Here is a 26478-nt window from a genome sequence, read left to right on the forward strand (position 1 = left end):
GACAAGAAGAAGTACAGAAGAATACAAGCCTTTTCTTAACCCTTCCTACTTGGCTTGCCATGGAGTAAAGACATACTTAAGTGGTCCATAACACTCCACGGCTTAGACCTCAGATAATGGGAGGGTTTCAAATGAAAGAGAGCAGGGCGGGCAAGCTGGTACGAGAGAGGCCACCTACAGCTGATCTCATAACTTAGCAGTGTCTGTAAATTCATCTCTGAGCACCTGGTTCAGCCAGAAGTTTGTAGACCAGCCGTTCACGTAATTGCAATGTGCAGTTCTTAGACCTTACGTGTCACGGACGCATGCCTCACCGTGTCGTCTGCTGGACTGTTTGTTGCTTTGCTTTAAGAGGGGGAAGACTAGAGAATTTTTGTAAGCATTTCCCATCTGTTTTCTTTCCGTTTATTTAGTCACATTTTTCAACAGTTATTTAGTGAGCATCTTTTTGCAAAACATTTAATATTATCTATTAATTTTTTTGCTTGATCCATTTTTATTCTTTCTAGAAATTTAAGGATTTTACAAAATTTTACATAAATTGTTATTTATCATGTTTTAATATTTCTTTATAGTTTTTGGGTCTGACTTATAAAAGTTTTGCTAAAAAGAAGCCTTTGTTCAGCATTGAAAAAGAAACACCATTAAGTGTTGTATGAATAGACTTGTGCCCTGTTAGACGCTGTCTGAGATGTGGCAGAACTGAACTTTTCTCTGAAGTCCAGCACCCACACTGTCACATGTTGTTCTGTCAGCATTCAGACTTCTGTTGAATGCAGTTTTCAGTTTGTGATTTTATAGGGAAGGTTAACCCCCTCCTTTTTTAATGTCCCCAAATAAATAAAAGGACAGTGTAAAAAATCTCATTTTATTTGCTTTTCAGAAGCTGTATTTGTAATTATTGGCTTGAGAGTCCTAGTTGCTTGTGTAAATACCTTTGCTTTTCACAGTTCTGTCTCTGATTTTGGCTCTTGTGAGTACTGATGATCTAATTCAGACTTACTTTTATTTATGTATTTATACATGTCCTTTCCTTTTTACACCATCAATTTGAATTGGCCCACTTAAGAAATTTAAAAAAGGAAATTGGCAATTTCTAAATCTATGAATGGATGGTATAAAACATAACAATGAAGTATAATTTCTTATTTTGTACTTTACTTAGAATCCTTATTTAATCGTCGAGTTGAGGAAAAATCCAAAGAACTGCCCTTCACGCCTTTGGGCTGGCATCATAACAATCTGGAGCTGCTGCGGGAGGAGAATGGAGAGAAGCAGGCCATGGAGAGGTTGCTGTAAGGCAGGAGCGTTTGGATTTGATTTTCCACTTGTATAATCTTTTTTTTATTCTTATTTTCCAATCCTCCTCTTTTTGCTGAGGAAGACTGGCCCTGAGCTAACATTGTGCCCATCTTCCCCTACTTTTTTTTTTTTAAATGTGTGGGACACCTACCACAGCATGGCTTTGCCAAGCGGTGCCATGTCCGCACCCAGGATCCGAACCAGTGAACCTTGGGCCGCTGATGCGGAATGTGCACACTTAACTGCTGTGCCACTGGGCTGGCCCCTACACTTGTATAATCTTCAGTGACTTGATAGGCAAATGCATAGTAGTTCTTCCTCATAAAGTTAAAAATACTAGGATTACTTGGGAAGTAAAGCCTGTTCTGATGAAATTTCTTATAAAACAATAGAGTCCTAACCTGTGCTTGTCTGTCCCCATTGTAATTTTTGTGCTAAAATTGCATTGAATTAAAAGGGTCATCATAATTGAAGATGTTCACAGATTTCATTTACATGCAGAATCATTAAGGTGCAGAAATACTGACAGAATAAAGTTGACCTGGAAGATTTATCTGTGAGCCATAATTCCTATGCTTATTTCTTTGTAGACTGCTTCTTGCATCTTAAGTTATTGTCCCTGGCAGTATTAACTGTGAAAACTTCTTCCTTGCAACATTTTTGTAGTTCAGCTAATCATAACCACATGATGGCACTGCTCCAACAGTTGCTCCATAGTGAGTCATTGTCACCATCTTGGAGGGACATCATTGTATCCCTGGTCTGCCAGGTTGTTCAGACAGTCCGACCTGACGTCAAGAACCGGGATGACGACATGGATATCCGTCAGTTTGTCCACGTCAAAAAAGTGAGCTCTGCTACTGCTTCCCTGATGCTAGGCGCTGAGGAGCTGGGCCTGACAGTCGTTCATCTCTTGATGGAGATCTGAGAGTCATTGCTGCGAGGGGTGCTAGCTGAGGAGGGGAGTTTTTCTCTTGCTGTTTGTTAGCAGTGCACTTAGGAGTCATGAAAGTCACTCGAAGGAAGTGAGAGGTGAATGGAAGGGGTGAGTTGGTGTGGAGTGAATTGGGAACCCAAACAAACACAGTTTCTTCCTTTCTTGCTTCCTCTTCTTGACACGTTATCTATGAGATGGCCTGTTCCCACAGACTGCCGTCACTGTTGTGAGGAAAAGCAGTGGGTAATCGCTGTATTTAGTTTAATGAGTCCTGTATGTAGTTTTGCCTGTGATATTTAACTTAATAGTGGTTTGTTTGCTCACATGAGTTTGCAGAGTTCCAGATGGTATGAGAGTGAGAGGTGCGAAGATAGTCATTCTCAGATGCCATTTGATCATTGGTTGGAAGGAAGAACTGTACTCTGAAACTTGTTCTTATTTGGTTACATAATAGTTAAGATTTAAAAATGGAAAGAAATAATAGTATCCATCTGACTAGATTCTAAGGATGTATCACTGAATTTTGTTGTTTTCTTGTTTCATTAGATCCCAGGTGGAAAGAAGTTTGATTCTATGGTTGTCAATGGGTTCATTTGTACCAAGAATATTGCACATAAAAAGGTAATGTGGTTCAGTTAGCAGTGCAGTCTGGCAATGTTGACCACGTGCTAAGCCAACAAGTTGGGGTCCCCTAATAGCGGAAGAAAGGGAGAATGGGCATTGAGGGGTAATTGGCAGTGTCTGCCATAGGGCGAAATTTTGGAGGTTCAGGGAAGGTCTCCCAGAGCAGATGATGATTGGGATTTGGATAATGGGAATTTATCGGACAGAAGAAGGAAGGGGGAGAGAGCGTCAGGCTTCTAGACCAGCTAATGATGGGGCGCTGGTAGCATTTCTCCCCTGCCCCTGCCCTGTTTCAGGGAGACAAGGTTTCTCTAGCAGACTGGAGTCCTTCCAGAGGCCTAGCGTTTTGAAACTCTGTTCTTTCTTCTAGGGCTGCTCAGAGCTATCACTGGTGTTCTGTTATGTTCTCACCTTCTATCCATCTCTACCTTCAGCCCTGAGACCTCTTTCTAGCACTAGCACAACAGAGGGGGTGAAATAACCTGTTGCATTAAGGAGGCTCTTAGATCCTAAGGTGCAGGGTGGGAAGTGGGGGGAGATGAGGCTGGAGGAAGCAGGCAAAAAAGCCTTCGTACCCTACTAAGGGTCTTGATCTTCATTCTGAAGGCCACTGATTCTCAAAGTGCAGTGTACATTGGGGTCACCTGCGGGCCTTGTTACAAACATAGATTCCTAAGCTCAGCCCCTAGACATCTGCCTTGAGTAGGTCAGGGGTGTGGATGTGTGCAGGCTGGGGAAGGGGGGCCCTGCTTCGGAAGCAGGCTTTCGGGGGTTTCCAGTGTTGTTTGCTTGTCCTCACGTTTTGAGAATCCACTGATCTATAGCAGTGTTCTCAAACCTTGCTGAGCTTCAGAATCACTAAGGGAACTTACTGAAAATAGAGGTACCTAAGCCCCACCTCTCAGGATGCTGATTTGATTGTCGCAAGAACTCACAGATTTCCAGCCTGGGGCACTAGATGGATGAACTACAGCCCTGTTTTCACTCTTTTCTAAGTACAGACTAACAGTTTATTTTTTGTAAGGCATTAAGCTTCCTCAAAATTGTTAGTGACCACAGATAAATAAAAGTGTGCTTGGATTTGCTATTATTCATAGCAATGATCCAAAGACAACATTTCTGCAGGGTCTTATGAAAACAGCACATCAAAGTAGTACTTTAAACTGAAATAGGTGTTCCTTGTTTGAATTAGGAGGTAAATACATGGTGCTCTTCTCTGGAACTGGAAATGGTGTGTGGGTGTGGTAGAAACACATGCTTGGCTGACCATCTTGCCCCACTGGCCGTATTCAGAGAGAGTCTTCAATTCGTAGTTGCTGAATGAGCCCTGATGGTTGCTCCCCAGCTGGAGAGTCCCTGTTTTCAGGACCGTTTGCCAGTTTGAGTTCTGTAAGCTTGGTTAATCTGGATCGGCGATCGTGGGATGCAGGCTCCTCGGCCTGTGGCTTTAGTCATGTGGTCAGTGTATATTGTTTGAGTCTGCACTTCTGGAGGTGCTTTAAAGTTAGCTTTTTTAACTTCTTATTACTCAATTTGGCTTGCCGATTTACGACTTCTTGGAAGTTTATTCTATTAGAAATATATTCAGGAGGTGTTTTAATTCTTTTATCCCTCCTCTACCCTTCTTTAATTTTTAATCGGTTACATTATGCTTTCAAGGTTACTGACCTCTGAGGGTTTGTGAAATAGTCCCTTTCCCTTCTACCTAGGACTTGATATCTCTTCTTGCAACATTAGAAATAAAATAATAGAATAAAGAGGACCAGCCCAGGTGGTCTAGTGGTTAAGATCTGGCGCTCTCACTGCCGAGGCCCAGGTTTGATTCCTGGTCAGGGACTATACCCTCGTCTGTCAGTTGTCCTCCTGTGGTGGTTGCCTGTTGCTGGGATGCTGAAAGCTGTGCCTCTGGTATTTCAAGTACCAGCAGGGTCGCTGTGGTGGGCAGGTTTAAGCAGAGCTTCCAGACTCAGACAGATTAAGAAGAAGGACATGGGGCCACCCACTTCCAAAAAACTTGGCCATGAAAACCCTGTGAATAGCAGCACAGCATTGTCTATAGATAGAGCACTGGCAGATGGAAAGGATGGCACAAAAAGACCAGGCAGGGTTCTGCTCCACTGTACACAGGGTGTCTAGGAGTCAGAATCCACTCAATGGCACTAACAACAAATAGAGGACTAGACTAAAATAGCATTAGTGAAACAAAGCCAATTTTTGAAGAGTTTTGCATTGTTCTGAACTAATTATTTGCTTTGGAAAATGTAAGAAAATACCAAAGGAGAACTAAATAAGAGTATTTTAATACTAATATAATGAGACTATTTAAGAGGAATTATGAAGAGTATAAATTTAAAGTTATTTTTAAAGGGTATAAAGTACAAACTTTAAAAGCTTTAATAAACTGGGTTTTTTTTGTAGATGAATTCTTGTATTAAAAACCCCAAAATTCTTCTGTTGAAGTGTTCCATTGAGTATCTCTACAGAGAAGAAACTAAATTTACTTGCATTGACCCTATCGTGCTTCAGGTGAGAAGTTCCTACTGAAACATAATCTGGGGGATTGTTTGTGTGTTGTGACATGCGCTCTCACACTCAGTCCTCTGCTGTCTGAGCCCAGAACCCGTGAAGCAGTTAATGAGTTGTGCCGTTTTAACTGGTTGTTATTTACAAAATTCATTTGCTTTGAAAATGAGCCTTCGTCATGAAATTGTAGTAAGATTCTGTTTCAATTTCTGACTACAGCTTCTAGGTGTAACGAGACTCTTGGGGGATTGAAGCGGGGAAGTAGCTGAAGTGGCATCTGGGGAGAGTTGTTTATTGGATGCCCAGAGAAGACTGGTCAGTTTCGGAGTGTGCAGGGGAGCCCTAACCATGCTAAAAACATTTAGGATTGCTTTCAGTTCAGGGGTTGTGATGTTAGGGAGTTTTTGTTCTTTTTTTTTTTTTTTGATCTCTGAGAGCTAGCTAAGTAAATTCTTGGCTTTTATATTATAGGTTATTAAGAACTGAAAATTCTTCAGAGTGAAATTAGTGAGTCACAGAATAGAGATTCTCCTGAAACTCTTTTCAGCATAATCAGCTGTTTAGAATGATGAGTGATATTCTTGGTTGTGTTTCGGTTAATTTGCTTACGGACTTATATGGGGAAAAGGGAACCTTAGGCTGAGATTGATATTAATAGTCAAACTATCCTGATATTTTAGTATGTTTGGATCTTGAATTGTAACGGGTATAGTATTTCTGATTTATCTTATTTAGGAAAGGGAATTCTTGAAGAATTATGTTCAGCGAATAGTGGATGTTCGACCCACATTGGTTCTAGTTGAGAAAACGGTGTCTCGGATTGCCCAGGACCTGTTGCTGGAACACGGCATCACTTTGGTCATTAATGTCAAATCAGTGAGTGTTCTTCTTCTATTCTTATATCGTTTTTAAAAATCACAGCTTTTAAATTTATATGCATGTGTGGTAGATAGGCAGGGATCTTTGATTATTTATTGATCCCAGTGCTAGCATCAGGGCAGGAGGCCCGGCAGCTATTCCAGTGTTTGAAACTGGAGGATCTTGGCCAGGCAGCAAGTGTGGTTAATTTGTAACACTCACTGTAGGCGTTTACAAGACAGAGATGGGAGAGACGTTAGGTAATCCTAGTATTTGTTGAGCCTTCCTTTTGTTTGGGGAATTGCACAGCAGAAAGTGTTCTCCCCTTTAGAAAGTATCCCTCTTCAGAGGAGCGGCCAATTCCAGGAAGTCCCCCGATGCCACCTGCAGTAGCTTGTGCTGGTGCCTGCTGCTTACATTCTTGTTGATAATATTGTTCATATGAGTATGGTTTATTTTAGTGGTCACATTGATTACTAAGCAACTGCATGTAGACTAATCTAGAATCTAGGAAATCTGGGGGGGAAATGTAGAAATGTACAAAAATTCACATTAAAATTAAGGAAATTCATTGTGAGAGTTACTTTTAAATTTTCCCATTACTTTTTCAGATTAAATTTACTAAGAATTTTACCCGTTTCCATCTAATTTTGTAATATACTACTTTTCTATGTTTTTCTAGCAAGTTTTAGAACGAATCAGTCGGATGACCCAAGGTGATTTAGTGATGTCGATGGACCAGTTGCTCACAAAGCCCCACCTGGGCACCTGTCACAAATTTTACATGCAGATGTTTCAGCTACCTGGTGGTGAGTGATCTTTAGCAGATTCGCCTTAGAGATTGGGCGCTGCAGGAATGAGTAAGCTCGTCAGTACTGCGGTTCACCCATTAGGAAGCCTCTGCTAGCAGTGGTGGAATGAGGACGGTAACTGTGGTCTTACTCACTTAAGGGTTTTCTCTTGTTAAGATAGTGAATTGTTTCTGTCTGGACTTCTGGATTGCCACCTAAGTCTTCTTAACTTTCTGTTTGTTTATTTGTAGAACAAACCAAAACTCTGATGTTTTTTGAAGGCTGTCCACAGCACCTGGGCTGTACAATCAAGCTTAGAGGAGGCTCCGATTATGAGCTGGCTCGAGTTAAGGAGATCCTCATATTTATGATCTGTGTAGCATATCATTCTCAACTAGAAATCTCCTTCCTCATGGATGAATTTGCCATGCCTCCTACATTAACGCAAAACCCTTCCTTCCACTCTCTGATTGAGGAACAGGAGGATGACGAGGCTGCTCAAGAACAGCTCAGCGGAAGTCCCCTCCCCCGGGAACCTGACTTCCCTCTGGAGTGTCTGGCCCCTGATGAGAGCAGTTCACTGGAATCAAGGACTGTGTTTGGGAAGAGTGACCAGGAAATTAAAGGTGCTCCGAAGGATGCTGTCTCGTTGAAGCAGCAGGAGTTCGCCACAGCAGCCTGCCCGGCCGGCGTCCCCTATGCTCTCTTTGCATTGGTCCCAGAATCCTTGTTGCCACTGCATCTGGGTGACCAACAGGATGCCAGGGGCAGCGAGCAGCCAGAGACTGTGCAGCAAACGGGTGAGCTACAGGATCCCAAAAGCCAGATGAGAGCCTTTAGAGACCCTCTGCAGGATGACACTGGATTGTATGTCACTGAGGAAGTCACCTCTTCTGAGGATAAGCGGAAGACTTACTCTTTGGCCTTTAAACAGGAATTAAAAGACGTAATTCTCTGTATCTCCCCAGTGATCACATTCCGAGAGCCTTTCCTTTTAACCGAGAAGGGGATGCGATGCTCTCCCCGAGACTATTTCGCAGAGCAGCTTTACTGGTCTCCTCTCCTCAATAAAGACTTCAAAGAAATGGAGAGCAGGCGGAAGAAGCAGCTGCTCAGGGATCTCTCCAGCCTCCAGGGCCTGAACGGAAGTGTGCAGGCCAAGTCTATCCAAGTGCTGCCCTCGCACGAGCTGGTGAGCGCTAGGATTGCTGAGCATCTGGGTGACAGCCAGGGCCTGGGCCGGATGCTGGCTGACTACCGGGCCAGAGGAGGGAGAATTCAGCAGAATACTTCAGACCCTTTTGCTCATTCAAAGGATGCATCAGGTCCTTCAAGTGGCAAGTCAGGAAGCAGAACTGAGGGCGATGAAGAGAAAGGGCTGATTCCGAGTGACGCGGTATGGTCAACAAAGGTGAGCAATGTGTGGGGCACCTGTGTCATTGAGAAGGCATTGGAAGCAGCTGTGGCAGGAAAGTCAACATGACAAATTGGTGCAGGTTTATTAACTGTTGTACACCTTTTTATCTTGGGTCTGTTGGCTTGTGTGTTACTTTAAATGCATGAAGTAAGAGTATAACATCACGCGGCTGCGTTTGAGGGTTTCACACAGAGCTTATGATAACCTAGGAGGAGCTCTGAGGTGGGGACTGCGGAGCTGCTTAAATTTCTGGCAGGAAGACTTGGGTGTGGTGTGTCCTTGATCCTTTAATGGTAGTGAAGGGGAGAGTGAGTGATGGAGCTTGTTGTAGGACATGGGTGTGTCTTTTAAAAATGTTAGATTCATTTATTTGTTTAACATGAAACACTTTACATATTATTTAACTATGACAGTGTGCTTTTTCTTTACTTTTTAAACAGAAATTGAGGGCAAATTAAGGAAGATTTATTCATGGACGCATTATTGATTATGATGGTAATGAAACTAATGAACAAATCCCTCTCTAGACGAGGAAATGTAGTTGTTTAATAAAACGGATAGAAAGATGCTCAGTTTCACTGTTAGGGAAGTGCTAAATAATAACGGGACACCGTTTCTTATTTGTGAGATTGGCAAAAAGGAGAGTGATAAGAGCCATGGTTAATGAGGTATGGAAAAATGCCTATTATTTTATATAAATTTGTGTTTATATACATTTATGTGAGTTTTTTTTTAAAAGATTGGCACCTGGGCTAACTGTTGCCAGTCTTCTTGTTTTTCTTTTTTCTTTTTCTTCTCCCCAAAGCCCCCCAGGACATAGTTGTATATTCTAGTTGTACGTCCTTCTGGCTCTGCTATGTGGTACACCACCTCAGCATGGCCTGATGAGTGGTGCCATGTCTGCGTCCAGGATCCAAACCAGCAAAACCCTGGGCCACTGAAGTGGAGCGTGCAAACTTAGCCACTTGGCCACGGGGCCGCCCCCGTTTTTGTGCATTTATAAGAACTGTTGGGAGGTGTCTTTAATTTACACGAGCACGTATATGCGTTCAATTCCAGATTCCTGTCTTTTATAACCTGTTCCTGCAGAAGGGTGCGGAGCATTTTGTATAAGGATGCTTGCATCTTGCAAGAGTGTGTATCAAGGGTGTTTCCTGAAACATTGTTTCTAATTTGCTGTAAAAAGGGTGAGTTGGATCTCATGTAATGACCCGGATGGAGCCCATGCTGTATTTTCAAGAGTTAAAAAGCAAGTTGTGTTTTAATATGTGTAGCACCACCTCATTTTTATAGAAACAACATCACCTGTGTACCCTTTGTGGGTGTTTTTGTGTGCATGTGTGAGCGAGAAAAAGAAAGCCTGGTTTTAACCATACAGTCAGATTTGTCAGTTTGGGAGGGGAGGCCGCGTCAAAGGAGGACAGACTTTGTGTCCTGCGTGAACTTCTCCATCTACCTTTGTATGATTTGAATTTCAACAGAGAGCAGGTGTTATCTTTGTAATGATCAAAAATAGGTATAAAGTACAAGCACATAAATACCTTAGAATTTAGGTTTCTGGATGTCTCAGACTGATGATATATCCAGCCCTCAGTTCAGACTGTTTCATATTTAATTAACTGTATACTTCCACAATAATTTAATGCAGTTTTATAAAATTAAAGAGTATTTGGGAAAACAGGCTGTTTAAACATCTGTTTATACTTTTAAGTTTATCTTAAACTTTTTGGATTGTTTTACTTCAAAAACCAACAGCTCTTCTTCCCTATATTTAGTTTCTTAGAGTTTTGAATCTTCACTGGAACCCCTGCGGTGGTAATGGGGGGTTTTAAGAATCGAGCGGAGTGTGTTGGATTTCAGAGGTGTCTGTCGGTCCTCGTGTGGCGCTCAGGAGCTCATGTGCCCCTCTCTTGCAGGTGGACTGTCTGAACCCTGCCAACCACCAGAGGCTGTGCGTGCTCTTCAGCAGCTCTTCTGCCCAGTCCAGCAACGCGCCCAGCGCCTGCGTCAGTCCTTGGTAGGGCTCTTTTCCCTGTACTACTGCATTTAGGAGCAGAATTCCAGCAACTTTTAAAATGAATTCAGGCATTAGGATCTGTTTTTAGGTACATGGCATGCTGCTGGTCATATATGAATTGATGGAACTTTTAAAGTTGAATTAAATGTGGAATTTGTATGTGTTCATGAGTAGAAGTAAAAGAGTACCTTCAGAATGAAAAGGGTGTAAGGGATGAAAGAGAAATTTGTAATTAGAAGGGCGGGAAAGTTGATACATAAAAGCTAGTTTTAAGCATTTTGACAATAACGTACAACTTAGGTAAGTTTTCCTTTAGGCATTGTTTTCATAAAAGCAGTGAGTCTTGGGGCTGGCCCCGTGGCCGAGTGGTTAAGTTCGCGCGCTCCGCTGCAGGCGGCCCAGTGTTTCGTTAGTTCGAATCCTGGGCGCGGACATGGCACTGCTCATCAGACCACGCTGAGGCAGCGTCCCACATGCCACAACTAGAAGAACCCACAACGAAGAATACACAACTATGTACCGGGGGGGCTTTGGGGAGAAAAAGGAAAAAATAAAATCTTTAAAAAAAAAAAAAAAAAAAGCAGTGAGTCTTTTGCCTTAAGATTTACTCTAAAACTTATTTCTAAGATTGATAGGAACACATTTTATAATGTTATAAATTATTTGTTTCAAACGACAGTCACAAAAGCCTAGTTATTACGTAGCTTTATTTACCTTTAGTTTTAAAAGTATTATGGAACATAACTGCTTGTTTTTGGAGCAGTGTTTCCATGGCAAAATGTGTTCTATATTTTAACTTTGAACACTGGAGACACTTACTTCTGCTGGTGAGGTCAGGAGTTTTTCTAGAATCAGTATGGTGTTCCAGGCTGACTTGGGGCTGAGGGAGCCCATAGGAATTTTCTCTGGGAGTTGATGGACTCCTGAGGTCAAAGCTTGAGTAAGGTGTGCTTTTCAACAGGGATTTGGCCAAACTCTCCTATTTGTGGGCATTTATAAGTTAGGGATAAAGTTATGAATTGACTCTCGTGGAAGAATATGAGCTGCTGTTCTCCATGCTCAGTAATGTGTGGACTGGCGAGCAGGAGACGGAGTCCCATCTAATGTTGACAGGGCTGACAGCTCTGTAAAGGAAACTCTTACTTCCTATCTCAGATCAGTTTTACTCATTTAATATTATAGTTTATACATTCTGATTAAATAGTTTCATAAGATACTAGTGGACTGGGAGTGGATAAGATGCTGTAGTGTCCCAACCTGTTTTATCAGGTGAGGTAAGACCTGTTCTATAACAACAAGAATATCACCCCTTTAGTACTGTTTTATAAGCACATCTAACAGGTAATCAGTTTGTAGTCTCATGAAATGTCTTTGCTATGTGGTAATTCTTATGATATGTTACTAAAAAATGATTTGTTCTTTTAGGATTGTAACAATGGAATTTTATGGAAAGAATGATCTTACACTGGGAATATTTTTAGAGAGATACTGTTTCAGGTAAGATCAGATTTTCTCCTTATGTTCCATTTATGCTTTTTTCATGCCCAGAATTTTCAACCCAAAACATCACCGTGAGTTGGAGTATTGCTGTGTGGCCTTCACGGTCACACCACATGTCAGAGTGTACCATACCAAGAAGTAATCTGTTTCCTATCCAACCCGAGGTGTCTTATCCAGCTCACTCCTCAAATCTTCATCCATCTAATTACTCTGCCACGCCTAAGACTTTCTTTTAGGATGTCTGTTTCTATAGTGATTCAAATGAGAGGCAAGAGAAGCATAGGACCTCAGTTTAAGTCTTAATATGACAAAAAACAAGAGATTTAATCTTTACCATCTCTGTTTATTGGGAACAAGCTCCAGAAATATCAGGAATTTTAATAGGTAAAATGAGATGGTGTTTTAAAAACCCTTGGCAAATAGAAGGTGCTTCACAAGTGGAAACGATCCCTGTGCTCTGGCTGAAGACAGCGCATCTGCTGCAGGCTCCGAGCAGTATGAGTGGTCCCCACACAGGTCGTCCATCGTTATTCTTACTCCAGAGAGAATGCCGCACTCTCCCGACAGTGGTTCTGATTGGCCAGTGCTCATTAGACGTTGCTCCTTGGTTCCACGGCTAACGCGAGGTCTTTCTTTTTGTCAAAGGCCTTCTTACCAGTGTCCTAGCATGTTCTGTGATACCCCCATGGTACATCACATTCGGCGCTTTGTCCATGGCCAAGGCTGTGTGCAGATAATCCTGAAGGAGCTGGATTCTCCAGTACCTGGATATCAGCATACAATTCTCACCTATTCCTGGTGCAGAATCTGCAAACAGGTAAATGTACTCTGTTGCCATGATATTTCATATAATATCATTTACTTCTTTCTTTGTTTAGTTCTTTCGGGGGGAGAGGGTGGTCTGTATCATTTTTGATTTGTTGTTTGTCATTGGGCTCATATTTATTCTACCTTGCAGCGCTGTATATTCTGTTTAATGTTTGTTTCTTGAAGATTCCATTTTAGGATTTATCAGTCATCATATAAAATATAGGTACCTTGTCTAGTAAAATATATGGAGATTGTGTATTGACAGTTCTTAATTATGTTTGTTTATTCATTCAGCAAACACTTATTTAGCATTATCTATGTACAGAGGGGTGTGCTAGGCCCTAGGAATGAAAAAAGTCAAGGCGTGGCTCCTGTTCTCCAGGAGAGGAGACGACGTGACACAGTCGTTACTGGGTGCCAGGATGTGTGTGGGTCTGAGCCTGTCAGTGTTTCGGTCTTGAGAGATATGGACAAGGCTGTGTTTAAACTGGTCTCTGCTGGTTCTCACGTACATTTTTGAGAAAGGGACCATGTGTTTTATTTCTTCTGGTTTTTTTTTCTTTTCTGGAAGAAATATTTGGTACCACCATTATGTGTATAATATAAATTTTTTTTCAAATTGCAGTGCGTATGTGCGAAATTTAACTTCAGTGTTATCTTACTTGGCTTATTGAACTGTACTTTTGGAAGGCACATATGAGAATTATAGATAAAATGATAGTGTGACCTGCAGCAATACCAGTGGGGTGAGGAGAGCAAAATCAAGGTTAGGTCCTTCTTCAGTAGAAACAGCCAGGAAATCGTTTCCTGCAATTATCAGTCTTAACTTTTTGTACTTGTTCTTATAATAGGCCTTTACTCCCTGTTAGCTGGCTGGTAATGCTTTGTTGTAGAATTTGTGATCTTCCGTGGATTGACCAGTGAACTACATGCATAACTTAAATTTGGTCTTTATATCTTGCATGCTTTGGTGTATGCACTTTATTTTAAAACAAAAACTTCCACCTTTGAGGTTATGTTAGAAAGGAAAAGGTAAACAATTTTTGTTACAGAAAAATGAAAAATTTTTATGTCAAAAAACGTTATAATACCAAATATGACCAGACGTTAATGTACTTAATATTAAATTTCTGTAAGCCATGAAAATAGTAAAATGGGCAAAAGGCATGACAAAGCAATTCAAGACAAGTGGCCAATAGCCATGTGCAAATAGATTTTACTTGCTGGTAGTCAAAGAAATGTAAATAAAACCAGTGAAGTGCATTGTTTGTTTTTTAAGAAATCACATTTCAAAGATTTGTAATTCCTGAGATTGGTAAAAAAGTGGGGAAATTGTTATTCTCAGATATGTCTGAGGTTGTGTAAACCAGTACACCTGTTTTAGAAGACAGGTGGCAGAAAATATCAAAGACCATGTAGATGTTCATGCCCTTTGACCTACCAATTCCCACTTTTATTAATTTATTCCAAGGAAATAATTATGGATATCTGTAGGTGTGTATATATATTTATATACACAAGGAAGTTCGTCAGAGGATCATCAAAATAAAGAAAAACTTGCAATGTCTTAAATGAACATCAGTAGGGATTGGTTAAATACATCTGTTTAAAGAGATGCTCTGTGGCTATTAAAAATCAGGTTGTACGAGAATGTTTTGTGTGGGGAAGTATTTGTGGTATATTGCTAAGTAAAAATAAAAAGTTGTGAAACTAATTACAGGAAGGCATTTTTATTGACAAACACACTGGCTATGTGTTTTTCGTGTATGGAAAGAAAGTAAACTCACGAGCATGTTGACGGTGGTGCGATTGCTAGTGATACTGCTCTCTCAGCCACCCTTTTCCACCACCTTCCAACCTTTCCTTTTCCAATTTTCTGTGGTCATAATATATTAGATTTATACTAGAAAAGAAAACGCATTGTTTTTTCAAAAAGAGATTCTCAAAAAAATGTGATTAGGTAACAAACGATTTATGCTGAATTTCAGGTAACACCAGTTGTTGCTCTTTCCAATGAGTCCTGGTCCATGTCATTTGCCAAATACCTTGAACTTCGGTTTTATGGGCACCAGTACACCCGTAGAGCCAATGCTGAGCCGTGTGGCCACTCCATCCACCACGATTATCACCAGTACTTCTCCTATAACCAGATGGTGGCATCTTTTAGGTGAGGCGTCAGAGCGACCTGGGACAGTCACAGACCCCCTGGAAGGCTCTGTACTTGATTGAATTAATGTTGGTGTGTGTTGTTCCCCACCCTGACCCGTGCAAATGCAGAGGGCCATACTCTGCTAAGAGCTTTCAGTGTTACTGTTTTATCTAATCCTTACCCTAAGAAATAGGTATTATTATTACCCTCACGTAGAGAGACCTTATATCTCACTGAGAGAGCTAGTGAGTGTTGGGGTCATGATATGAACTAGTGGATCTGCTGCTGCAGGTGTTAACCACTGCTTTTGCATCTGAAAGTTTGTCAGAATTTTTACTAAGACATCAACTAGCATAAGGATAGTCGGATATTCTGGATAGAGCTAAGATCCCTAGTTCAAAGAATGGGTAGTTAGTTACACTGTGGTATGAAATGATTTGAGAAAGCTGTTAGGCTCTGCCTTCAGAATACATCCAGAATCTGTACACTTCTCACTGCCTCCACCCCACCATGTCCCCAGATGGAGCCTTGTTAGCTTCCACCAGATTATTGCAGAGCCTCAACCAGTCTCCTCTGCAGCCTTGCCCTGCAGCCTGTCCTCAGCAGAGCAGTTGGAATGAGCCCGTTCATTGAGAATCACAGCCACTCCCAAGGAGCTGGACCCTCCAGGGTCTCTCTTTCACCCTGCGTGAAAGCTGGAGTCCATTTATGGGCCTGTGAGCTCCCACATGCTCTGGCTGCTCAGTGCCCCTCTGCTCCCCTCGCTCACCCTGCTGCAGCCTAACTGGCTTCCTCGCTGGGCCTCGGTTATGGAGGCAGGCTGCTCTTCTCTGAGGTGCCTGCTCCCCGATTGTGGCCTGCTTGTCCTTACTTCCTGCAGATCTCTGCTACGATGTCACCCACCCAGCCTCCCTCTCACCCCTGGTGCTCTCTGCTTCCCTTTCCTGCCTTATTTTTCTCCTTAGCACTTAGGTATTTATTTATTTTGTTTATTGCCCTAATCTTGTATTCCTGAATCATGAGGGCAGGAATTTTGGCCCTTGTTTAGTGCTGTATCCTCAGCACCTAAAACAGCATCTCATACATAATAGACCCTCAGGAAATATTTCTCATTGGACCCTATTTCCTTCTTTAACCGTGAACCCGGGACTTGGGTGGGATAGGGTGTTTACTAGACAGCGTAAACCCTCAGGAGGAGAGGAAGAAGCACTCGGTGGGAGTCCTCAGGCACTGAGAAGGTGTGAATACCTGTGTCTGAGCTCACTTTGGGAAGCAGTTCCACTCATAGAGGAGTCATTTTTGTGTTTAAAGCACTTGGGGACAACCTCAGGGGATAAATGATGACATCACAGTGCAGTGAAAAAACAAACAAAATCCTTCCAAAACTGGGGAGGATGTTTATAATGGTTGAAAATTGTCTTCAATATTTTTATGATTGTTTTTAAAATGCCATTTTATGGAAACTTTATTATGTCTTATGTCTCATAGGATTTACTTGACCATCATGATACACTTCTACTCAAAATATTAAAATATTTTTCACTTTTCTACTATTATTTGTATTTTCTTCTCTCAGTTATTCTCCCATTCGGCTTCTTGAAGTATGTGTTCCACTCCCCAAAATATTCATTAAACGTCAGGCCCCATTAAAAGTGTCCCTTCTTCAAGATCTGAAGGACTTCTTTCAAAAGTAAGTTTTAGTTTCTTTGATCATCTTTTTTGTTTAGTACTGTCTGTAATCTACAGCTATGTTAAATAGCAAGTTTGTTCATTTAGCTTTCTTTGAAAACATATATATGTGTATTTTTCTAATTGTATGTTATATATGCCTGATGTAAAAAAATAAAAACATAGTTAATACATAAAAGTATTAAAAAAGAAGTTAAACCCTCTCAAACATAACAATTGTTAAAATTTTGATGTACATCCTGTCAGGTCTTTTTTGTTCTACAAAATTGTATATGAGTCTTAATTTGATAAAACATATTACAGTTAAAGTTTTGTGTGTGACATCTTTTTTCTATTTATGTGAGATTAGACAGTTTGATTCCAGCTTTTCTGAAGTGTTTAATATTCTTTTTGTTTATATTGTTAGAGTTTCACAAGTATATCTTGCTGTTGATGAAAGACTTGCATCTTTGAAAACTGATACATTTAGCAAAACAAGAGAGGAAAAAATGGAAGATATCTTTGCACAAAAAGAGGTAATTTATTTCTTTGACAGAAACCCAAAAGTTAACTATTAACTCACTAGAAGTTGCTTTTGGGCTGGGTCTCAGATTGCCGGAGTTGTTTGTGTTCTTTATAGATGGAGGAAGGCGAGTTCAAGAACTGGATTGAGAAAATGCAAGCGAGGCTCCTGTCTTCCTCGGTAGACACCCCTCAGCAGCTGCAGTCGGTCCTGGAGTCACTCATCGCCAAGAAGCAGAGCCTCTGTGAAGTGCTGCAGGCCTGGAATAACAGGTGTGGCTGCCTGCGGCTGCCCTTTAATGTGATCACAGAATTGCCGTGATGTTTGTGACTTAAATGTCTTTGTTAATTATGGATGTTTCATTTTACTCTCCAGTTGTAGAAGCTTTTATTTTCTGTCACCACTACACCCCGCACCTCTTTTCATCCTTTAAAATATATATATTAATCTGCAGGTAGTTTGTGAAGATAAAACAGAAATGAGAACGGCCTTCAGTGCTGTCTCAAGTGCTTACAGCGTGTGCGCTTATGGATTAAGATCTCTGAGTCAGCGTGCCGTGGAGTGGCTGTTGGCTTTTAGGTCAGGGCTTTCAAATCTGTTACTATGTGTATCTTACACCTCTACTTAAATATTTATTTTGAGGAATATTTCCCTTTCATGCTTGTTTAGAAGTTCAGTCAGATTGTCGTAGTGTGTATTTATGGAGCACTATGCTAGGCACTCAGGAAGCCCTGGACGGAGTGCCCTCTTTTGTTTGGTCTTGTGAGTCCTACAGCGAGTATGCTCTTGTCATTTTACGGAGGGGGAACTATGGCTGTGAGAAGCTGAGGGATCTGCCCGAGCGGTATGGCTGTGACTGTCAGAGTGGGGCTTTGTGCCCAGGTCTGTTGGTCTCTAAAGCCATGCTTTTTACATCATGTTGTGCTGTCTCTTATGATAACTTGCTATTCTTTTATAACTATAGTCATAGCAGTAATAGCTCTTGATTGGTTGATTAGAAATAAGACAAAAACTTAGTTATTTACAACTTTAAAATCTATTGCAATCAAAATAGGAAAATCTAATTATCGTGGTTTCAAAGCTGCAAGGAGAAGATTTGTAAACGCTATGCAGGATATTAGAAACAAACCATATATATTTTTTTCCTTTTTTCCTTTAACTGTAGGTTGCAGGACCTTTTCCAGCAGGAAAAGGGTAGAAAGCGGCCTTCAGTTCCTCCAAGTCCTGGAAGACTGAGACAAGGGGAAGAAAGCAAGGTAATAAATGTAGTTTTGTCATTGGGCTTTCTTTGATAAAATATTATAATTAATTTCATTAATGACACTTAGAAGTAGTAGTTTAATAATATTAAATAGGATTTTTCATTTTGAAGTTGTGAAGTTTCAAGGAGACATGACGTGGATTAATTTTTCTCTTAGCCTGAAGTAAAGTATTATAATTCGTTTGTCTGAAACACATCAAAAGCTGCTGTGCACTGGCGGCAGCAGACGCCATAAAGGGGAAGTCGCCGGTGCTCTGAGTGTAGAGTTGAGTCCTGACTTATTTTACTGTGTGGTTTGGATGTTCTTTATCTCTGTGCTTAACTGAGAAGCTTTTCTTGGAGTTAGACCTGCTACCACCACGCCATGAGGTCCTGAGAAGCTTTTCTTAAGGGGTCTGCACTGGATTATTTCTACACATTGATTTAATTAGCCTTTCCTAACTGTGTTAGTTTTATCTTGTTGCATAACAAATTATCACAAACTTGTGGCTAAAACACAAATTTGTCATCTCACAGTGAGTCGGGGGTGTAGCTAGTCTCTCTGCTCAGTCTCACAGCTAAAATGGAAGTTTCGGTCAGAGCTGTAATCTGAGGCTCCAGGTCCTCTTCCAAGTTCCTCCGGGTTGTTGGCGGAATTCACTTCCCAGTGGTTAGAAGACTGAGGTCCCTGTTTGTTGCTGCCACTTGTCTAGAGGTGATTCTCAACTCCTGCAGGCTACCTGCACTCCTTGCCATGTGGCCCCTTCTGTCTTCAAAGCCTACAACTGTGCATCGAGTCCTCCTCATGCTTCAAATCTCTGAATTCTCTGTCTGACCTCTAGACCCAGATTTAAAGGTCTCATGTGATGAGATCAGGCCCACCTGGACAATGTCCCTAGTGTAAGGTTAATTGATTTGGAACCCTGAATACCTCTCAAAATCCCTTCATAGCAGTATCTAGATGAGTGTTTGATTGAATAACTGGAGGCGTTTGTATCTGCCAGGGGCAGGATTCTTGCGGGCCGTCTTGGAATTCTGCCTACCATGCTAACCATATTTCAGATGAATTAATGTCACTATATTATAAGGGCTTAATATTCTGATATCATGAGGGCTTTTGGGAGAATATTTTCTTTTTGTCAAGTGTCTAGTATCTTGTAGATACTAGAGCATTTTCATGGAATGATGGATCCGAGTGCCTCAGATCTTGTGTTGTTTTGTAACATATAAATGAATTCTTCCTTTTTGTCTCATAAACAACTGTGCAGGAATCCCTTTTCCTTATAGTGTAGATGAGAGTAAGAATACAGATTACTGAGGAGGATTTGTGTGTTCGTGTGTGCCAAGTAGTCTGGGCCATGTGTGGCTGGCACAGACTGCTCGTGGCCTCTCTAGGTCCCGCTGAGGACACTGCAAGGCTAGTCATGTGAGATCTTTAATTGTAAGGGTAGACACGGAATCATTCCACAGGTGGCCGTCTTTCTGAAAGATGGACCATTGATTTGAAAATCTGTCGCGCTGCCTTGCTGTTCATTCGTTCTCAAGTGCCTCAGGGTCTGTTCTAGGTACAAGGTGTGCACTTGTGAACAAAGCCAGGGCCACTGTCCCCAGGGAACATTTGTCCAATGAGTAGTGAACTAGTAAACATTTACAAACAAATGGAAAAAAGGCTACGAAGAGAAAACAAGGGCAGTGGAGAACATTGTGAAGGAATGGGTGGTGGTCCATTCTTCTGTGTGGGGTGGCCTGGGACGGTGAGCAAATCTAAGAGTGTTGTACGCGGCGATCTAAGAAATGACTGTAATCAGATTGTACACAGGGCTTGGAGTCGCTCTACACATGCCTTATCTGTGAACAGTGGGACTGAGAATGTCCCGTGGGTAACAGATCGCCAGGCCTAGTGGTTAGTCACACGTCGTTCCCAGAAACTTTAATGTGAGAAGTGAGCTTACCGTGTAGAACAGTGTTCTCAGTGTGCTTGCCAGACCCCGGGGGGCCCAGGACCTTTTCAAGGGCTCCGCCAGCCCCCTCTTCAACTCACGTCGGTGTGAGACAAGATCTTCTCTATTTACTTCAATCATAATAATCCAGCTCAACAGGTTAATTGCCAAAGTTGGAGATGAATCTAGCCATCTTCTATTAAGCTAGACACTGAAGTATTTGTAAAGGTGTAAAACAGTGCCACTTTTACCAATTTTTTTTAAAATGTCTATTTTTTAATTTAAAAAGTTATGTTCCTATGGTTTATTGTTATTTTTTAATGAATTAATAAATGTGTATTCTAAAACTTTATCAGTTTTAATTTTTAGTAAGGTAAAAATTGGAAGATAGACCCCACATAAACAAAAGCTGAGAGTCTTAATAATTCTTAAGAAGTTGGAGTCCTGAGCCCAAAGTGTTTAAGATTCACTGGGTTAAGAAATTTTTTAAATGTGATTTTAATGTTTCCCTAAGAACAGAGTATTTACTTCTCTACAGATAAGTGCAATGGATGCATCTCCACGGAATATTTCTCCAGGACTTCAAAATGGAGAAAAAGGTAGGTCCTCGAGGCTAGTGATCAGTGCCGTTGGATTTAAAGACACTTCTTGGTCTGTAAGTTCTTATTAACCACTAATTTTGAGAATATTTTTGGATGCAGTTGTTCGTAGGCTTTTTTCGCTTTCTGTAGAGCATTTGTAGCTCTACAGGATTATTGTAAAGTCTATCAGGGTGTAGAAACACACAATAAATAGAGAAGGCTGCCCTTAGGGGAAGAAGAAACAGAAAAGGGGAAATGGAATTTCTGTTCTGTTCATTCCAAAGTCAACTCCCAGGTTTCGCTGCAAAAAATCTTACAAACTTTGGTTTATATTTTCATGTCACTGAGATCTTTTGTAGACTTCAGCTGTCTTTTACAGCATTTCATCGAATAACTTGGTGCCGTCCTGGAAAATCTGCAGGGACATTTACTTAGACCATCTTTATAGAGCAAGAGCTCAACTCGGACTTCTTGGCATTTTCTAAAAATTATAATTAAGTGAATTTTCCCCTGAGAATAAGCAAGTTGTTTTTTTCCAATAGTGTCATAATTTCATTCCCTATTAAGTCGAATGGACTAACATTAACGAGGCATTATGGTCTCGTGCGCAGAATATTGGACGCAGGTAGACTGGGCTGCCGTCTCTGTGCTGTCTCTGACCTGATTGTGGTCAAGTCCTCTAACCCGTCTGGATTTTTGTATCCATTTCTAAAATAAGCGCTAAAATGGCCTCAGTAATTTTTGAAGAGCTAAAATTCTTTGGTAGTGAAATAGAAATATGAGTTGGCATTTTAAAAACATTACTTACTCAGTAGAAATGCACTTAATGGTCTTAAATGACTCACTTTGTTTTTCCTTAGAGGACCGCTTCTTGACAACCCTCTCCAGTCAGGGCCCCACCTCTGCTGCTCATCTCCAGCTGCCCAGTCCCCCTGAAGTCCTGCCTGAGCAGGCAGGGGGGGCGACCCCCGAGCCGGATGCAGCCAGCAGTTCTGAAGGTACAGTTCACGCCACTTTCCCTGCCATCTGTCAGGAAGAGAAGTGCCTGCGACTCTTTCACAGCCCTCGGAATTTTAAAACTTTATACTCACAGTGCTCTTTCAGATAGAGCTTTTCCCACGTCGCTTCTTCAGTTGCACTGTCGACATGGAAATATCTCAGTAACAGAATGTTACTCCTCTTTCTGTGCTTTCTGGGGATATTACTTTCTTAAGCCCCATGAAGCACACGGTCATTGTCTGGTAAGAAAAGAGGGAAACTTGCAGCCATTTCTCCAATAACAAATCTTTATTCACTAATAGCAAATTTATGCCTTGCTTCTCTCTTTCCTTGCTTTTTGTTTAAGCAGTAACCACTTAATTGTGGTGTAAACTTTTAAAATGACTTTTAAATTGCAGTGAAACCCAAATGTGATAGCCACAGTGCTTGGAATTGGGTTGAAATGGCAACACGCTGTTCCTGCGTGCTCAGGCAGCAATTAGATCACACTGCTGCAGCCCTGAGAAACGGTTGACTCTAAGCTGATGTCAGCTCCGGAGATGTTACAGAGTAAAACAGCAAACCCCTTGGGGTCAGTGCTGTGCATGCTTCACTACTGCTTCCTGTTTCAGCCCATAGTAGTCATTTTACTTAGATCAGAACCATAATTGGTAATTATGGAGTACATATGTCTGTGTTCCAAAAAGAAAAAGAAAGAAAACTGACATTTTATACTTTTTTTACTCCTGAATATTAACATATAAGTAGAGTATTTTTCATCCTAGATGTGTTTGATGGACATTCTCTGGGATCCACAGACAGCCAGGTGAAGGAAAAATCAACCATGAAGGCCATCTTTGCAAATTTGCTTCCAGGAAATAGCTATAACCCTATTCCGTTTCCTTTGTAAGTGTTATGAAAGACAGTGGCTGTTGGGTGGTTTTATTTTCACTTAATTTCAAAATCTCTCTTTATAGATTTGCTCTACATATTTAAATACGTTTATTTAACTGTATATATGTATTTTTCAACCCTAAATTACACTTTGTGATAGTAAAAGAGATGTCTTTTGGTATAATGTGATTTGTAGAACATGTAAACAATATTATATAGATGAGTGGATGATAAAAGCATCAACTAATGTTGCTTAATGCTTAAGATAACTATTTGTGAAAGTAATTGTTTATATGTGTATGTTTGAAGATACACTGCTCCATCTCTTGATCTCATAATCCCTCATAAAAACATTGCTGGTTGTATAGGAGGAGGATATGACTGGCCCAGTAACTTCCTAGGACATGCTACTTTTCTAGCAGTGATGTGAATTACAGGTGTTCGTGTGATCCTGTTTGTGCTGGGTTTGCTCAGAGTGGGAGGCGTAGAGGCTGGCTGTGACAGTTTGTTTTCCTTCTGCTGGTTGACCTGTTTGCCATCAGATGCTGCTCTTGTTACAGTGGCACAGGTTTGCTCAAAGGTGGACGTTTGCTAATGAGGACTTTGTTCTTAACTGACTTATGTATTATTTATTCAGTCAATATTTAAACCTGCTCAGTGCCAGCTCTAGTGTCCTAGGATGCAGAACAAAGTTAGTAAGGAAAAATCACTGCTCTCAGGAGCTCACAGCCCTCACGGTCCTGGGGAGGAATGAGCAGACTCTCAGTGTGGAATCCGACATACTGTGATGGCAGTGCCTATGAGGTCCCTGTTTTCTCTGCTTCAGACTCCAATGCCTTTGTTTCTTGACTGGGTTATGGTCTCTCTTGTTTTAAGGCCTTGGCACATGCCCTCACTCTCTTCTTTGTTTTGTTTTTTTTTTAAAGATTGGCACCTGAGCTAACATTTCTTGCCAATCTTCTTTTTTTTCTTCTTCTTCTCCCCAAAGCCCCGAGTAAATAGTTGTATATTCTAGTTGAGTGCCTCTGGTTGTGCTATATGGGATGCCACCTCAGCATGGCTTGACGAGTGGTGTCATGTCCGTGCCCAGGATCCCAACCGGCAAAACCCTAGGCCTCCAAAGTGGAGCGTGAGAATTCGCCTGCTTGGCCACGGGGCTGGCCCCCACTCTCTTCTTAGTCGTTAGCGCCTGTGGTTCTTTCTCAGGAGAGCTTTGCTAGACCCTCCCCCAGCCCCCTTCCCCACCCAGATTAGGCCTCTTGGCTGTGTGCTCTGATTCCCCCATGGCACTTACCATCACAGAAGTGGTTATATTTATTTGTAGGATTTCCTGTGAACTCTGCCACGCCTGTTTTCTGCACTGTTGTATTGTTGATATCTCGCACACATCAGGTGCTTAGTAATAGTTTTTCTTATTATTGTGTATCTGGCATGTCAGGTGTTCAGTAAATAGCCATTAAATGAATGAATGAATGAACGAATGAATGCTTCCCTTGGGGGGTTAGGGTGCAAGTCAGGGGAACAAGATTTGGCTGAAAGTGGAGCCATGCCACTGAGGGGCTGGCCCAGTGGCGTAGTAGTTAAGTTCAGTGCGCTCTGCTTCGGCAGGTAGGGGTTCGCAGGTTCCGATCCTGGGCATGAACCTACACATGCTCATCCAGCCATGCTGTGGCAGCATCCCATATACAAAATGGAGGAAGATTGGCACAGATGTTAGCTCAGGGACACTCTTCCTCACCAAAAAAAAAAGGTCACACCATTGAGTTTCTGTGTGATAACAGGAGAGAGCAGCTGTGTTATTTATTGTTGGTATATTTCAGCAATTTCTAGAAGACTTTTCTTCCACACTTATAGTAGAACAAAATACTACACTTATGCTATTCATTGTAAATCCTTTTTGAGATGAGTGTGGCCCAAAGTCTTGGTGGTTTGGAAATCTTTGTTTGGAGGGACTATTCCAGAACCTTCTGATTTGAGACTAGTTCTGATAATTTTCAATCGCCTTCAGAAGCTTTCTGCTGATATATTTTCCTTTGCTGTTTGGTTCAGGTTCCGCATACATTTTGGTTTACTTAATTCCTTTTTTTTAATTGCAGTATAGTTGATGTACAATGTTATATTAGTTTCAGGTGTACCACGTAGTGATTCGATGTTTGTATACGTTACGAAATGATCACCATGGCAAGTCTAATTGTATTTTTATAATTGTGCAGTATTTAGTTAATTTAAAATTGTCCTGAGATTTACTTGTAACATGTTAGTGGTTTGTATAAGTGATTTTCTGCTAATTTTGTTCTTATCTATATATTTAAAAATGTTGAGCAGTGATCCAGATAAACACTACTTAATGTACGAACACGAACGGGTGCCCATTGCCGTCTGTGAGAGGGAGCCCAGCTCCATCATTGCTTTTGCTCTCAGGTATCACTCACGGGGCTTTTTCGCCTGTGGTTATGTCTTTATATTTTATGTGTATTTATTAATCGCTTTATTGTTAAGATGTCTCATATGGAGTAAAATCATTAAATATAAGTAAAAATATGAAATCTTTCAGATTCTCTGTATCTGAAAATGTGCTCTTTACCCAAATAATTAGAGGAGGATTTGATTTTTAAGCAAGCTCCTAATACTAAATTGACTAGGCAAGTTGTTTGTAATCCTTATACCCTGTAGCCATTCTCCGTATTATTGCATGTGTCCTGTCCTTCGATTTACTTATTGACGTAGTTCGGATGGTAATCTGAATACATCTTTTGTACTCTTCATTCACTTCTTTCCTGCTTCCCACGCGTAGCAGGTCATTTCCCTACTTAGAGCAATGCTGTTCCTATGCCTTACCCCATTTACATGCCACCTTTATCATGCATCTTAAAGAAGACCCCTCTTTAAAAGTATCTATATGTCGTGTCTAAAAGGACGAAGCCTTTGATCTTGGTAGTATCATGGCACTGGTGGAACCTCATTTAAGTAGAATCTAAGGTGCTTCATTTTTTAAAATATTTTTTTCTATTGGAAGGCATTGAAATTTTAGTTTTTCTGTTTATATATTGGTTATAAGGCGGTCACTTATTCAACAGCTACACGAACGTCTACACTATGTGCTTTACTGGGTATTGGATCTATACCGGTAACCAAGATAGATTTCTATGTCTCGGCATTTATGGAACTTTAAAGTTTCCTGTTTGGATGATGAGGAATTTTTTTCCTTTAGAAGATTCCATATGATAAAATTTTTATCTTTGCCTTTTGGCTTTTATGAAGATATTATTTGCTTCTTGCTTTATTGCTTAGTTGTACCACACTGATAGATTAGAAATTCAACCAGACCAAGAATGTATTTTGTACTATTAGGAAGCTAGTGTTGTAGTTGAGGTCACCTTTTTCAATGTCTTGGACCCTAAGACACTTCTCTTATTCCCTGACATCTGATTTATCTAAATCAGGGCTCCCAGACCACTAGTCCAAGAGTTGGATTTTTTGTACAATGCAGCATAAGAAAATTTTTTTCTTAAAGTTTAATACCTTTAAGTAGGAAGGCACTCTCAAGTTCCTTTCCTCTCTGTCGTGCTAAGCCCTCAAGATTCATACTTTTGAATTAGCTGTTCATTTGATCTGTGTCAGTATGTCGGCTTTTACAGTCGTTGTTTGGGGTGTTGATGCTGGTTGGTGTGTGGGACGTGTTTTGTATTATTCTCTGTGAAGACATTGACCTTCATGAAGCTGCTA

The 26478-nt window shown here is 41.0% G+C and overlaps 1 protein-coding gene across 12 annotated transcripts in view; it reads left to right on the top strand.

Annotated features, from left to right (window-relative positions):
- PIKFYVE (phosphoinositide kinase, FYVE-type zinc finger containing) overlaps positions 1 to 26478 on the top strand; it is a 76463-nt gene that overhangs the window by 36574 nt on the left and 13411 nt on the right. For all 12 annotated transcript variants that reach the window (XM_046657951.1, XM_046657952.1, XM_046657953.1 and 9 more), the window contains 19 exons: positions 1166 to 1295; positions 1969 to 2149; positions 2786 to 2860; positions 5282 to 5389; positions 6122 to 6262; positions 6927 to 7053; positions 7287 to 8446; positions 10369 to 10469; positions 11895 to 11966; positions 12615 to 12786; positions 14768 to 14946; positions 16505 to 16618; positions 17024 to 17132; positions 17237 to 17391; positions 18285 to 18375; positions 20838 to 20898; positions 21741 to 21878; positions 22644 to 22764; positions 25078 to 25173. In XM_046657951.1, coding sequence (XP_046513907.1) covers positions 1166 to 1295; positions 1969 to 2149; positions 2786 to 2860; positions 5282 to 5389; positions 6122 to 6262; positions 6927 to 7053; positions 7287 to 8446; positions 10369 to 10469; positions 11895 to 11966; positions 12615 to 12786; positions 14768 to 14946; positions 16505 to 16618; positions 17024 to 17132; positions 17237 to 17391; positions 18285 to 18375; positions 20838 to 20898; positions 21741 to 21878; positions 22644 to 22764; positions 25078 to 25173 — 3331 coding nt within the window. The remainder of the gene's footprint in view (positions 1 to 1165; positions 1296 to 1968; positions 2150 to 2785; positions 2861 to 5281; positions 5390 to 6121; positions 6263 to 6926; positions 7054 to 7286; positions 8447 to 10368; positions 10470 to 11894; positions 11967 to 12614; positions 12787 to 14767; positions 14947 to 16504; positions 16619 to 17023; positions 17133 to 17236; positions 17392 to 18284; positions 18376 to 20837; positions 20899 to 21740; positions 21879 to 22643; positions 22765 to 25077; positions 25174 to 26478) is intronic.

This window comes from Equus quagga, chromosome 4 (genome assembly GCF_021613505.1).
Source record: "Equus quagga isolate Etosha38 chromosome 4, UCLA_HA_Equagga_1.0, whole genome shotgun sequence".
Taxonomy (NCBI): domain Eukaryota; kingdom Metazoa; phylum Chordata; class Mammalia; order Perissodactyla; family Equidae; genus Equus; species Equus quagga.